Source organism: Lactuca virosa, chromosome 5, assembly GCF_052849685.1.
Source record: "Lactuca virosa cultivar CGN04683 chromosome 5, Lactuca_virosa_CGN04683_v6, whole genome shotgun sequence".
Classification (NCBI taxonomy): Eukaryota; Viridiplantae; Streptophyta; class Magnoliopsida; order Asterales; family Asteraceae; genus Lactuca; species Lactuca virosa.
This window is the reverse complement of record NC_136430.1, coordinates 219,596,455-219,611,855: the sequence shown is the minus strand read 5'-3', so window position 1 is coordinate 219,611,855 and position 15,401 is coordinate 219,596,455. Positions and strand designations below refer to the sequence as shown.

Sequence of the window (15,401 nt, the reverse complement as noted above, 5' to 3'; positions counted from 1 at the left end):
TAGAGCATATTCACCCAGTCTACTATTTATTCGATCTTAGCTTCATATATATTCCGTATACACCAAGTAATCATAAGGGGTACCAGGTATGGGCCAGGTCATAGGACATTAATTCAATGCACATCTTTCGAGTACAAAACATACTTTTCAAATAGAACTTTTGATATACAAAACTAGAAACTTACCAGTAAAGGGTTTAATGCATTTTATTAAACCAGTATAACTTAAAGGACCTTAGGTGGTTAATTTTATAATACCTTAGTTTATACACCAGGGTTATATATAATTAATATCTGACAAGTAGTTGGATGTGTGCTTTCCGCCTCATTCCCTATTCCTTGTTTGGTTGTGGGCTTAGGGCAGATTCACACAATTAACAATCTTTTCGATATTAGATTATATATAGCTAGTATAAACTAAGTGATTATAGAAGGAACCACTGTGGTTACCATTTTTATTATAATAAATAAGGGTTTCCTTAAAGAATCTTTTCATCAAATATAAAGGAACTATTACAGTTAACTCCGTGAGTACCGAGTGAATACGCCAGGGTTATATACAACGATGATCTAACAAACAATGGGATGTGTGCCTTCCGCCTCATTTCCTGTTCCTTGTTTGGTTGTGGGCTTAGGGCAGATACACACAATCGATTGTTTGTTTACTCTGGGTTTTATATAACTTGTATCCATTTAACACTCATAGAAAGGACTGTAGAGTCTTTTTTACTTATCTTTCATCAAAGCAGGAAATATAGGATTTTCTGGAGGAACAGGCAAACTTTTCTAAACAGAACTTACAAACTTACTACCACTTAATACAACTTTCTACAACTTACATTACATCACTAAAATCTTATGAACTCACCAGCTTAAATGCTGATCTACGCTTTCAAAATAACTTGTATTCTCAGGAGACCAGTAGACAGGTACGCGCTCTGGGAATTTAGAAGATGGAGCAGTATAGCTTCATGTTTTTTTGTTATTTGCTATGTATTCTATATTTTGAGAATCGCATATTTTGTAAACACTTTCTTTCTAATGAAATGGTTGTTTATTACTAGCTTACTATGATGCATGTCTTGTGATACTAAACATGACGTCCTCCGCCCCAGAACGTTTCCGCCGCTCCGGTTTTGGGGTGTGACCGATTGGTATCGGAGCATTGTTTATAGTGAACTAAGTATATCAACCGATAAAAGATATACAACTATAAATACAATGGGGCCGAAGTGCTCTGGATAAGAATATATTTTAAATATATAATTATACCTTATAAAAGTATTCATACTTGCTTATACATATATACATACTAGAACAAGTATCACAAGAAGAACAGAACAGAAGTATTTAAAGGTTGTACACTGTGGTCAAACCTGGACAGTTATGTAATCATATCTAGGATCAATATAGCCTGATCAACTATATTCATTCGAGATGTGACCGTCATGTGTTTGGGAGTGATGTGGTGTTGCAACAGTCTTAAAACTTACCTAACACTAGTCAAGAGAATACTAGATCAAGTACATAGAGTTAGAATACTATAGGAGTATTCTATGATACTATAACGCGATAACAAGTTTAAAACATACCGAGTACATTACATTAAAATACTATAGGAGTATTTTAGGCACTATATAAATAACTTATGTGATAACATAAAAGACTCTTACGGATAGGTCTATAATCTTGCAAAGTATACTCCAAAGGTTATATATAATTGAGTTTTTATAGACTTAGAATTGGTGATCTAAGCTTCACTACCTGTTCCTTGTTTGGTTGTGGTTTTGGAGTAGGATCACTTATTCGAAGGTCTATTTAATCTTAAATTATATACAACTTGTATACATTGTGCAATTATAGAAGGACTCTGTAAGGATCACCCCATAAGGTTTCACTTAATCTCATAGATTCTTTAGACGCTTCCATTCACGCACGACAAACCTATATAGATGTAACCACTTCCTCATAGTAGATAATAGAAGAACCCAGGAGGAACAAGAGCAAGTTCATGAGAAGTTTTCAAGAAAGGATCAACTGAAGTAACCAAAACGTCTTATGCGTCACACTAATAAATAATAATCTTGTTTAAACTTAACGAGTTAGTGGAAACACTGCTCACATTATGTGTTAGAATTATTTTCTTACATGCAGCTGGTAACAGTTATTCAGGTAACAAATATTCATTCGAGGATAGCCATTCCAAATTCATAAAGTTTATTAGGTATACACTCTATTATGAATTGTTTCCGGAACCTTGTAGAAGTCAGGACCCGATACACCCAGAACTAGGATAACCTTGTCTTTTCAGCTTTCGGCTTGTGTCCATTGCTTTAGACTTATTCCATATCATCTTTGTATTCTTTTAGCAAAGATGCCTCCTCGCAGACCAAACAGACGCACTACTCCGATAACTCCAACTCCTACGCCACAATTTGATTCTGCTGCCCTCCAAGCAGCAATATCCTCCACAGTGGCAACTGCTCTAGCTCACTTCGGTGAAAGTGGTACCCTCGGTTCTGGTAGCGGTACTCACTTAACCAACCCCGGAGTTACTCATGGACACCCAAGGGAGTGTTCGTATAAGGACTTCATGAACTGCAAACCCAAATCCTTTGATGGAAATGGTGGAGTCATCGCTCTGATGCGATGGTTCGAGAAAACAGATTCAGTCTTCGCAATCTGTTCATGCTCAGAAGGGAGCAAAGTGAAGTTTGCTGCCTGCACCTTCTCCGACAGAGCCCTGAGATGGTGGAACAGCCATGTTAAGTCACTGACCCTATCAGTGGCTAACTCCATAGGTTGGGAAAACCTAAAAGAGTTAATGTTGGAAGAATACTGCCCGTTGGGCGAAGTTCAAAAGCTGGAACAAGAACTATGGGAGCTCACTATGGTCGGCTCAGACATAGTGGCCTACACTGACCGGTTCAGCGACCTAGCAGCTTTATGCCCCGGGATGGTTACCCCGGAGAGCAAGAAGATAGAAAGATACATCTGGGGTCTAACTGCCCCGATCCAAGGAGATGTGATGTCTTCTAACCCAACCACATTCGACAGTGTTAAGCGCCTGGCCCATCGACTCATTGATCACTGAGTCCGCCATGGTGTGGAAGTCCCCGTTCCCAAGCCATCGAGGGAAGAGGGCTATAGCCAGAAGTCGGGGAACAAGAGGAAGAAGAAGCGAACAACACAGGAAACCCTGCAGGAGAAACAAACGAGTACTATGTACACCGCCACAACACCTGCTACTCCAGCACCTACCAGTCGATATGCTGGAACCCTTCCGAAGTGTGGAAAGTGCAACTATCACCACACCGGAGTATGCCGGGAAATGTAGGGTTTGAACTGCCACAGAAAGGGACACACAGTCCGTTTCTGCAGGGCACCGGCTCAACCGATCTCCCAAGTCCCCGGAGTTGAAGAAAACCAAGCCTGCTATGGCTGTGGTGAGACAGGACACTACCAGAGGGACTGTCCGGTAGCAAAGAACTCAGGAGCGGATGGACGGATTCTGATGATCACCGCAGGAGAATCAACCCCAGAGTCGTCAACGAGCAGCGGTACGTTTTCGAACTAAAATAAGAATTACTTTAAAAATTAGTTTATATTTATATAAGATTAAAACTTAGGGTTAACACTTAAAAGTAATTATAATAACTCACATTTTGAAATAGGTCACATTATTCAAGAGAACTAAGAGATTCGTTCTGAGAAGCTATGATGGCTTGGTATGTACATTAAGGGTTGTGCATGGCTAAGATGTTGCAGACTTAGAATGAGTGAGTCCGCCTTAATTCCTGTTCCTTGTTTGGTTGTGGGTTTGAGGCAGAGTTACTCAGTCGACCGTCCGATTCATCTTATTTATTCATAACTTGTATATTCAAGGCGATCGTAGTGGTACCAAGGAGGATCGTAGTTTAAAGTATCGACACTAGTTAACAAAGCACTTTCTCGGTATGTACGCGCACATCGCGGTACGATACGTAGAAGTGTTAACATCAAGGGAAAAACAGAAAGCACTAGAACATTTACAAAGGGTACATTTCCGAGCACACTAGGAGTGCATTAACATATAACAAACATTTCTTTCAAATCGTCCAAACTTTGTTCAATAAAGAGTCCGTTACTATCATTCGTCATGAGTTGGCGTGGTCCTCACCATACTAAGTTCATATGTTCCTATCGCCTCGACCGTCAAGTTCACGAAGCCTTCGTCATTCGTAACGACAGTCCGACCTAAACCTCAGTTTTGTCTTTCATATTCTAAACCCCGAAGTACTCATGCGAAGGGTACTTGGTCCTCTGAAGCCTTGCCGTCGTATGTTCAACAGACCTTTCCGAAATACCACTCGTACAGCAGACCAAGCTCAAGCATAGAGGCTAAGGACGAATACAGCCCACCTATCACTATTGGGTGTATACGCGAGGGTGGTATATGATTATGATTACGCAGATCTAGTATGTGTGTTTCCGCCCTATCTCCTGTTCCTTGTTTGGTTGTGGACCTGGGGCAGAATCGCACATCCGACCGTCTTACTAATCCTAACTATATACGACTTGTATACACGAGGTAATGATAGATGGACCAAGTATGAATCCTATCATGAACAATAAGGCAAAGTTTCCAGGTCTACGAGTGGATATTCTGCCAATCAGAGGAGCGCAACCCCAGTAGTACTGCTAAGAAAGCTAATTTCGGGACGAAATTCCATCTAATGGGGGGATGATGTGACAACCCGAAAATTCTTGCCTTGTATAGTCCAACCATTCAACTCAACTGAGTGTCAGACTCATTTCTAATGAGTTCTAGCCTTGTTTAAGGTCATTCTAAGGAGTTTTAAGCCTAGTACACTTAAGGAATGAGTGTTAGAATGTACCTGCTAGAGACACTGTGCAACATTCAAGCCTTAAGACCACTAAAGAGGAGTTCAGAGCCAACACTCATGAGTTTACGGCCATAAAGTCATGGCTGGCCGTAAACTCCCCTATAAGTCACCCTTCCTTCACTTTTCCTTCATTATTTCACTTACACCTCAAGAACATTTCCATTCTCTCTCAAGTATCATCGAGATTTTCATTCCCAATCTTCAAAATGTAAGTGATTCTTCCCTCTAGTTGTTGATTACTCTTCTTACTCATGAATCACCCTTTGATTTCATCCATGGAAATCAACATTTTGCTAGATCTTCATCTTTCACCAAGAACACCAAGAACACACACTTGTTCTTGGTGGCCGTAAACTCATCTAAAGGCCTCCAAAGTGTGAGTATTCCATCTATCTTCTAGTTAACTATGTTAGACACTAGATCCTAGCCTTGAAACATCACCAAACTCATCTTCAATGAGAGTTTACGGCCAAAGAACATCTCCCTTGGCCGTAAACCCTAAATATGGCCAAGATTTGAGCCCTAAACACTTCTATACACTAGCAAACCTTTGAGACACTTGAACCTTTGAAAACCCTTCCCTTTAAGACCCAAAAGGACACCATTTAGTGAGTTTACAGCCATACACTTTTGGTGTGGCCGTAAACACCTCAACACCTTCCAATAAATTAGTTTTGCTCATCCTTGTGTAGATCAATGGTCCCTCAAGCTTCCCTATCATTCAAACACCCACTTATGCACCTTTTACCTTGATTTTACGGCCCAAAGCTCCATGGCCATAAACCCATGGCCGTAGACACCATATGATGACCTTAAACATCCCTTAGATGAATCACATGTGATTCTAGCACTTGGTCAAAATGTTTCCTAGTCCCTTAAGGTGTTTCCTTGCATTTGGTTGCTTCTAAACCCTACTTTTATGCCAATATATGTCATTATATGTCATTTAGGACTTGTTGTGTCTCGGGACTTCATTCGTGGAACTTCTCATCCTTACGCACTTATTCGTTGAATCACCCACATAAGGTGAGTTCATACCCCGTAATGAATCTTTTAAACTGTTTTAAATGTTTTAAAGGGGGGAATACAAGTTGAACACAATGTTAATTGTGTAATTGTTTGTTATAAACATCTTTCAAAAGATTGCTTATGTCATTTATAAGTGATCAAAACATTTCAAAAACTCCTTTAAAGTTATGTTACTTTATAGTTTAACAAAACTCCGTTTTTAAAGTACAAGCATAACTTAGTAGAAAAATGAGTCTTTTCAATAACAGTTCAAGTAAAATACTAGTAAACTATAAGGGGTATAGTTTAGAGGTTCAGTTCATACTAGATGCTAGAACATACTATAAAGAGAAACAAGGAGGTAGATACAATGCAACAGAGAGACATACTATACACTATACATGACAACAGAAAGAACATACCAAGATACTATAACAGAACGAACATAATAAGGTGCTATAGCATGGGACAACTACAAGATCTAACTATACCAATGAATCACTAACTCATTGTTCTAAACAAAAGGTGATAGTTAAATTGGGTATACATGATCATATAACCTTAATGTGAATTACACGGCTAGCAATTGTTTGCTGCAGTCGCGTTTGGTTCCCAGAATCTCTTGACAGGGAGAGCGTATAGTATGGGTACTAGCCTTCACATTATGACCTTACTAAAACAAACATGTTTTAAGGTAACCAGTACGTCAAGATGTCAATTCAAGAGACAACTGTGTACTTATATTTCCCATTACTTTTATATTGTGACAGTTCCACTTGAAAGTTAATGCAAACTATTTTCGAGTCAAGATAGTTATAAACTAGGGAAAACTTACATTTACAAACGACAAACAGAACAGTCGAGTCTAGTACATTCAGTAGAAAGGGGGACTATAATGCTAACTTTATGATTCCTTAGTGTATGCATCCAGGGATACATATTAGCCAGATTCGACAGGTAGTAGAATGTGTGTTTTCCGCTTCATTTCCTGTTCCTTGTTTGGTTGTGGGCTTAGAGCATATTCACCCAGTCTACTATTTATTCGATCTTAGCTTCATATATATTCCGTATACACCAAGTAATCATAAGGGGTACCAGGTATGGCCCAGGTCATAGGACATTAATTCAATGCACAGCTTTCTAGTACAAAACATACTTTTCAAATAGAACTTTTGATATACAAAACTAGAAACTTACCAGTAAAGGGTTTAATCCATTTTATTAAACTAGTATAACTTAAAGGACCTTAGGTGGTTAATTTTATAATACCTTAGTTTATACACCAGGGTTATATATAATTAATATCCGACAAGTAGTTGGATGTGTGCTTTCCGCCTCATTCCCTATTCCTTGTTTGGTTGTGGGCTTAGGGCAGATTCACACAATTAACAATCTTTTCGATATTAGATTATATATAGCTAGTATAAACTAAGTGATTATAGAAGGAACCACTGTGGTTACCATTTTTATTATAATAAATAAGGGTTTCCTTAAAGAATCTTTTCATCAAATATAAAGGAACTATTACAGTTAACTCCGTGAGTACCGAGTGAATACGCCAGGGTTATATACAACGATGATCTAACAAACAATGGGATGTGTGCCTTCCGCCTTATTTCCTGTTCCTTGTTTGGTTGTGGGCTTAGGGCAGATACACACAATCGATTGTTTGTTTACTCTGGGTTTTATATAACTTGTATCCATTTAACACTCATAGAAAGGACTGTAGAGTCATTTTTACTTATCTTTCAGCAAAGCAGGAAATATAGGATTTTCTGGAGGAACATGCAAACTTTTCTAAACAGAACTTACAAACTTACTACCACTTACTACAACTTTCTACAACTTACATTACATCACTAAAATCTTATGAACTCACCAGCTTAAATGCTGATCTACGCTTTCAAAATAACTTGTATTCTCAGGAGACCAGTAGACAGGTACGCGCTCTGGGAATTTAGAAGATGGAGCAGTATAGCTTCATGTCTTTTTGTTATTTGCTATGTATTCTATATTATGAGAATCGCATATTTTGTAAACACTTTCTTTCTAATGAAATGGTTGTTTATTACTTGCTTACTATTATGCATGTCTTGTGATACTAAACATGACGTCCTCTGCCCCAGAACGTTTCCGCCGTTCCGGTTTTGGGGTGTGACAGTATCAGAGCAAGGTTATCCCACTAACCCTAATTGCCGACTTCCTAACTTTTTTTTCCCAGCTTCCTTCTCATGCTATACAATGGCCAACACTATTATCTCTTTCTCTACAAAATAAAAGACAATTCAAAACTCACACAAATTTGGCTTTACCCTTTCTCCTACAAATTATGGGTATCGGAAAACTATGCTTCAAGCCTGCTTGGTTACAAACAGGTTATTTGGTTACGTTGATGGGTCTATTCCATGTCCTTTGGCTATTGCTACAACCTTATCCTTCGACAAGGAAGGTGAAGCTCCGAAAACTAAACAACAACCTAACCATAGTCATGCCGCATGGGTCTCCAACGACGCCCACATCAGAATGTTAATTCTGTCTACTATATCTGAAGCATCCTTCAAACATGTTCAGGGAGTCACCTCTCGTGATCTCTGGACTTCACTTCAACGTGCTTATGGACCCCACACATCATCCCGTGAATATACACTCAAAACTCAATTGTTAAAAATTGAGATGAAGGCTGATGAGACTGTTTCTGCCTATCTTACTAAAGCACAAGAATACTCGGATGCTTTGTCTAATATTGGAGAACCAATCAAGGAAAAAGACCTCGTCATGCTCGTGATATCCGGTCTCCGTGAAGAATACAACATTTTGAAATCTATTTTTCTCGCCCAACAATTTCCTACTTTTTTTCAGAATTACACGGTTTGGTATCTGACCATGGCCACATGATCAAGAAGACACCTACAGATGTCTTTGTATCACTAATCGCAATCCTATTCATATTTTTTGTGAAAACTTGTTTGCTCAGATGTTCTTTTGATTATTTGTTTTATTTCATTTTTTATTTTATTCATTTTTTCGTATCATGATAAGCACAATGTATGATCTTGGAATCAATGGGAGGTAAAGTGTTTAGGTCTTAATCTTGGGTTCTGGTTAGGAGTCGGTCAAAAGATATATGTGATGTACTTTGGTGTCTTGTCATTTTGTCCAAAAGACAAACCCTCTCTTTATTTTCATGCAACGAGGAGCCATAGTGGTTGTAAGATATATTAGGGTTTATAGTGGAGATCTGGATACGAACTTGGATCGTGAGAACACTTTCCGAACTGATATTTCTACCTTATGCCTGGGTTGCAAGAAATTCAGCCCAGGATAATCTAAGTGGACACTTACGCTTCTCGGCACAGAAATCGTAAGCCAATTTGCTAGAGAGATTCTGTGAGAGTTTGATGAAAACGAGAGCTAAAATTCGTAATCTTCTTCTGAAGAGGAAGAACCGTTTATATATTAAACGAGATTAGGGTTTCATTAGGGTTGGGCCGTCATTAGTTGCTTTGGAAGCAAGTCAGGATAATCCGGATTAGGGTTACCAAAACCCCGCGGGGGCACTGCCCCTTTGGAAACCCCGGACCCAGGGGCGCTGCCCCCGGACCCCCGACTAGTCGTCGAACCGGCTTCTAATTCGATCTTATTAATGCGTGCACTCCGCACAACCCCGTACATATATTAGCGTACAAATTATGAAGCCCCTTAGCTCGCATGTCAGTTCCAGTTACTTAAAATGACATGGTAACACTAAAATCACCAACAATGGTCGACCGGAAAACCTATTGTATGAACTTGGAATCGAAACATTCAAATATGAACTTTGAACTCAGATCTGTATTTAGGATTAAGTTTCTCATCTAAGTGTTTGAGAATGAATATATAGAATTTTAATTTGAATTTTCAAAAAATAAAGTTCAAAAAATGAAAATTTAGGTTCTTATTTTGGAAAAAAATAAATATGGGCATCTTCATTTTCACAAGGCCCATTGTGGAAATACAAAAACCTTGTGAAAATGGCTAAATACTACATTTTTTGTTTTCGTAGGGAATTTTCTCTAGTTCCTATGAAAATGGTGGCTATTAGAGTTATTTATTTATTTTTTAGCTAAATCGTAGAACAAGTTTAAAGATTTGTATTAGTTCGTATTTATCTCTAAATGTTAGTATATTGTATTCGATTAATTAACTGATTAAATATTTTTCAATAAGTTCTACTTTTGGAGTAAAGTGCCCTTCTAAAAAATATATAATTTAAATACGAACTCTTCATTATCTATAAGCATTTCAACAATGCAATTTTTCCGAAAATGATAGTCGGTGTGGTCACATGAAATGTTATTGTTAAACCTCACAAGTGATGATTAGTTTCAGAGAATAATTAACTGGAACGCAAAAAGGAAATATGAATGGGAAAAAAAGCAAATAATGGGTGTCAACTTTCTTTCATCTCTGTCAATTTTAGCACCTGCAATGCATGTGCTCTCGCACACCCCACAACAACAAGGCGTGCAATCACATCTTACAGAATAATTCACAGGCTTGTTTGTCAAAGTTGTGGGTTCCAAGCAAACTACTACCCACACATACACACCTGTTCTAAACTAACCTCACCCTTCTTTTTTTAGATCAGCTTTCTTCATGTGAATCTACTGCTATTTGATGCATTTACATATTGGTATGGTGAGTGAATTCTAAGCAAAGCTTCAAAATCAACCGATTTGAGCAACCCATTCTGTAGTTCTGTTAAAAATATATACGTTCTTCTTGCTTCCAATTCAATTTTGCTAGCTTTTCGGTTGTGGGTTTTGTGTGAATTAAGTTTAGTTTGGAATTTCCCATCCCAATTTAGTAAAACTTATATAAAATCTTACGGATTTCCCGATTTTGTCAATCCACAAACCCTAATCTTGTTCTCGCTACTGTTTCACATTCATCTCGATATTTGGCTTGAAGAGGTTTCGGATTGTGGGTTTTGATTGTAATCCGGTATTGTGTACTGGGTGCCAATCGTTAAGTGAGAAAGTTTGGTTTTTAATGATTAGGATTGGTGAAATTGTTGATGAAGTGTGAGGGTGAGTGTGGTGGGGTATTAGTGTTTGGTTTTCAATCTGTTGCCGGAAAAGATGGATCGCCGGAGCTGGTTATGGCGGAGAAGGTCGTCAGAGAAAAGCCCGGGAGAAACTGAAAGCTCTGGAGGATCTGTTTCATCTCATTCTGAGCGATTTTTCGATGATCAGGTATTTTCAACTCATGAATCGTGTCCTCATTTTCATCTCATGAACACAATTGTTGCAAGTAATCTGTACAAGTATCGTAGATGATGGTACAACTTCGATCCTCATCTATTTTACACTCCTTCATGTTATAGTTAAACTTTTACAGTCAAACACATTACATATAAATCCTAAATTACTATGAAATTTACTAGAAATTAAGATAACTACATCGGAATACAAGAAAAGATGAAGATTTGAACAATTTGAGTAAGAATGTAAAACTGTTTGTAATTGCAAATCGAGTTTGAATTTGGAAAGCAATACGTTCGTGTTTGACTTTCAAAGTCAAAATTGTGTTAATTTTTGCAACAGAAATAAGATAATGCGTGTATTCTTTGTTCTTAGACAATTCAAGATTAATTAATGCCCCTGCAATTTGAATTCTATGTGGTCAATTATAGAAATATGGTTGCCTCAGAAATCTTGTTGAAATAGACCAATTATGATATCTTGGTTTTGTTATATTTTTCTTCCTTGATTTCTGCTTTGTCAAGTGTTGGTTAAAATCTTATACTTTTTCTGTTTTTGAATCTTCAAAAGATATATTCAAATCAAAGTTCCTTGTCACCCGAAGTCACATCAAAGTCTGAAGTACCACAGGAAGAACTTGAGGGTGGTGTCAAGACTTTATCCCAGAAACTATCAGCAGCTCTTGTGAATATCAGTATCAAGGAAGACTTGGTCAAACAGCACTCAAAAGTAGCAGAGGAAGCAGTTGAAGGTATCTAAAACTATTACCTACTTTATGCGTTCCAACAACACCATTTGACCATTATGCCCTGCTCCCTTTTGTGCAAAAGACATGAATGCCCTCATCATTCTCATCATCAAGAGTAGCCTAGAAAGTTTGTCAAGTCCAGTCTTGTCTATTCCAGTCTTGTCATACGTTAAGGTCAACGACCTAATTTTGGAACTTTGAACTTGAAATGGAATTTATTACTCATTTTGACACCATAAAATTTCCCATTTTTTTGTGTATGTTACAAAGTTTATGGTAGCTATCTGATTTTTTTCGAAAAGTTGAAGAATTATTTCCAAATTCAAGTTATAAGTTAGTTCTTTTGATCTCAAAAGTCAAACAATACCTCTCTTTTGTTTTGTGCAAATTGTTAATATAGTAGCCGAATCCACTTTAAAAGCGGGTTATCAAATTTTTAGTGATTTCTTATAAGATTTAATGTAGGCTAGGTAGCTATCAAATTTTATTGAAAAGTTTGAAGCATTAACTCCAAATTTGAAGCTGACAATCAGATCTTTTGATCTTGAAAATCAAATGTACCTCTTGTTGTTGTTCAAGATGAACAAATAGCTGACTAGAAGTCTATATAACTTAAGATTACAGTTTGGGAGGCTTTAGACCTGACCCATTTGACCGGGTTTTTACCTATTTTCTTTATCTTGCCCATTTGACTAGTTGGAGATAAAATATAGGGATAAATGTAAGAAACAACAATATACTTTCATTTGTTTCTGTATTATAGCATTCTACTTTCATTTCTTCTATTACAACATTGCAGTTCCATTTTTTTTGTAGTTAAGACATTATACTTTTAAAATCAACAAACTTATAGCATTATACTTTCATTTTTTTTCTTATTATGACATTAAAAAATTCACCCTGTCATAATAGTGAATTATTTTGTATCTGGATGACATTTCTGTAATTTGGTTGATTTTCAAACTACAATGTTGTAATAAGAACAAACGAAAGTAGTATGCTATAAATCTATAATACACTAATCAATGAAAGTACATTTCTATTTCTTGCATTTAACCCTAAAATACAACCCAAATCGACAAATTTTAAGCAAATCTGTTGAAATAGCAGCCTCTACTTAAAAATATTACGATTGATCTTTATCTTCATTTAACCTTTTTTTTTTCTTTCTAATATAGGATGGGAGAAAGCTGAGAATGAAGTGTTAGGTTTGAGGCAACAAATCGAGGTTTTAACACTTAGAAACTCAACCTTAGAAGATCGAGTTTGTCAGCTTGATGGAGCCCTAAAAGAATGTTTAAGACAACTTCGACAAACAAGAGAAGAAAAAGATAAAAAAATAACCGAAATTATTGAAAAGAAAACTTCAGAATGGCAAATAACAAAGTCCCAACTCGAAAACCAGCTCGCTGAATTCCGCTCCATCAAAAAAGGTGACCCTTTTTTGATCCAAAAACTCGAGAAAGAAAACTCGGCTATGAAACTTGAGCTTGCTTCCATGGCAGAAGAGCTTGAAATTAGGTTAATCGAGAGGGAATTGAGCAATCAAGCTGCGGAATCAGCTAGTAAGTTGCATTTAGAAAGTGTAAGGAAAGTGACTAAACTGGAATCGGAATGCCGTAAGCTAAACACTGCCCTTCGGAAAGCATTAGTGGCAAATGATCGCAGCCTATCGGTTGTTGAAAATGACCGAAATGCCCCTTCGATAGAGATTAATCTCATGGACGACTTTCTTGAGATGGAGAAACTCGTGGGGTTACCTAAGGTCGATCCGAGGGATTCGGTACAAACGATTGATCAAACGTCTGAAATCAAAGAGATTTTGAAAAGGGTAGAAACGGAAAAAAAGAATCTTGAGATCAAGTTGAAGGAGCGTGAAAAGGCTCTTGAGAAATCAAGAAATCAACTTAAAGAGGCTGAATTGAAGTTAAGGGAGATGGAAGCTTCGTTGGTTTCTTCAAATGATGCAAGAGAAACAACTGAGAAAGAACTGGAATCAACGAAAGGAATAGTCGAGGTGTTACACGAGAGGGTAAAAAGATCGGAATCGGAGGTGGTGGAGTTGAAAAGTCAAATGGAATCACGACTCGGGGATGCGTACGCCAAGAAAAACGAGGCGGAATCAAAGTTTAAAAAGTTAGAAGCGGAATTGGAATCGTTGATTCCGAAGGTCGAGTCGTTTGAAACAAAGGTCGAAAAGGAACGTGCTTTATCAGGGAAGATGGAAGCCAAATGTCAGGAGCTAGAAATGGAAATATCAAGATTACAACTTGAAAATGAGTACACGGGAAACATACGTACCTTGGAATTGGAATCAGAGGTGGCGGAATTGAAAAGTCAACTAGATACCGTACGCCGCGAACGAAGAGAAGCCGAATCACGAATCGAGGATGCTTACACGAAGAAAAACAAGGCGGAATCACAGATTGAAACATTAAAAGCGGAATTGGAATCGTTGATTCCGAAGGTTGGTTCTTTGGAAGCGGAAGTCGGAAAGGAGCGTGCTTTATCGGGGAAGATGGAAACCAAATGTCGGGAATTAGAAGGCGAGATTTTAAGATTGCAACACCAGAATCAGTACCCAAAAGCAGCAATCCAAAACACACAGCTTCGGGTAAAACAGGTTAGTTTATTTCATTTTTTTATGAACAACTTCAAATTATATGAACACTAAAATCTTTCTCTTACTTTATTTGTTATGCGTTGTGTAGGATACTGAATTAGCAATGGCTGGTACTAAATTTGCGGAATGTCAGAAGACAATTGCTTCTCTTAGTCATCAACTAAAAACTCTGGCAACACTTGAAGACTTCTTGATTATTTAAAGATCGAAAAGATTTCAAGCCTTCAACACTTGTAAACTTTGCTTCTATGGTGTAAAGATGTTTTGGTTATTCTTGATATACAAAAGAACGAATATTATATATAGATGCACTTGGACAACATTCGTGGGTATACATAAATCTTCCAAAAATTTGTTCATATTGTTGTATTTAGATGATGTTACATAATGGATTGCGGATTCTTTGATTGTTATTTCTTGATGTTTATTGCTCTTGATGGCGTTTGAATCTTTTATGGAGGATTTCATGACAAAATATCATATTTGTCTATTTGGCCAACTTAATTTTTGAATATTATATTTATCCTTTATAAACATTAAAAACATCATATTTGTCAAAATCTTTTCTTTTTAATATTTTATAATCATTTTTATACATCAAAATCATTATAATATAAAACAAAATTAAATCGACTATATTGTTATGTTGATTTGAGCTTTAATAAATTTGTAAGATCTAAAGCATGGGGTGTAAGCCGCTTTTGCTGTGGCATCAAGAATACACTAAAACCCACCACCTTATCACCAATGGATGATGTTCGGCGGTGGGTCTGATGTAATTTCACTTTAATCATTTTTTTTTTTAGATTTTGCTACATATCTTTCAAATTCAATAACTCGTTGTATTAACGGGAATTCCACTTAGAAATTGATATCTTTGGAATTCTCGTAATC

General features: G+C 37.2%; 2 protein-coding genes across 2 annotated transcripts; both read left to right on the top strand.

Annotated features, from left to right (window-relative positions):
- The first annotated feature begins 8,239 nt into the window (after window positions 1-8,239).
- LOC145112376 (uncharacterized) lies at window positions 8,240-8,788 on the top strand. Its single transcript, XM_079048544.1, has one exon. The coding sequence runs from the start codon at window positions 8,240-8,242 to the stop codon at window positions 8,786-8,788; it is 549 nt and encodes a 182-aa protein (XP_078904670.1).
- A 1,555-nt stretch (window positions 8,789-10,343) lies between these two features.
- LOC145114779 (filament-like protein (DUF869)) lies at window positions 10,344-14,920 on the top strand. The gene is made up of 4 exons (XM_079050860.1): window positions 10,344-11,127; window positions 11,707-11,887; window positions 13,063-14,507; window positions 14,596-14,920. Exons 1-4 carry the CDS (start codon window positions 11,014-11,016, stop codon window positions 14,707-14,709), a joined length of 1,854 nt encoding a protein of 617 aa, XP_078906986.1. The 5' UTR covers window positions 10,344-11,013; the 3' UTR covers window positions 14,710-14,920.
- Window positions 14,921-15,401: the final 481 nt, after the last annotated feature.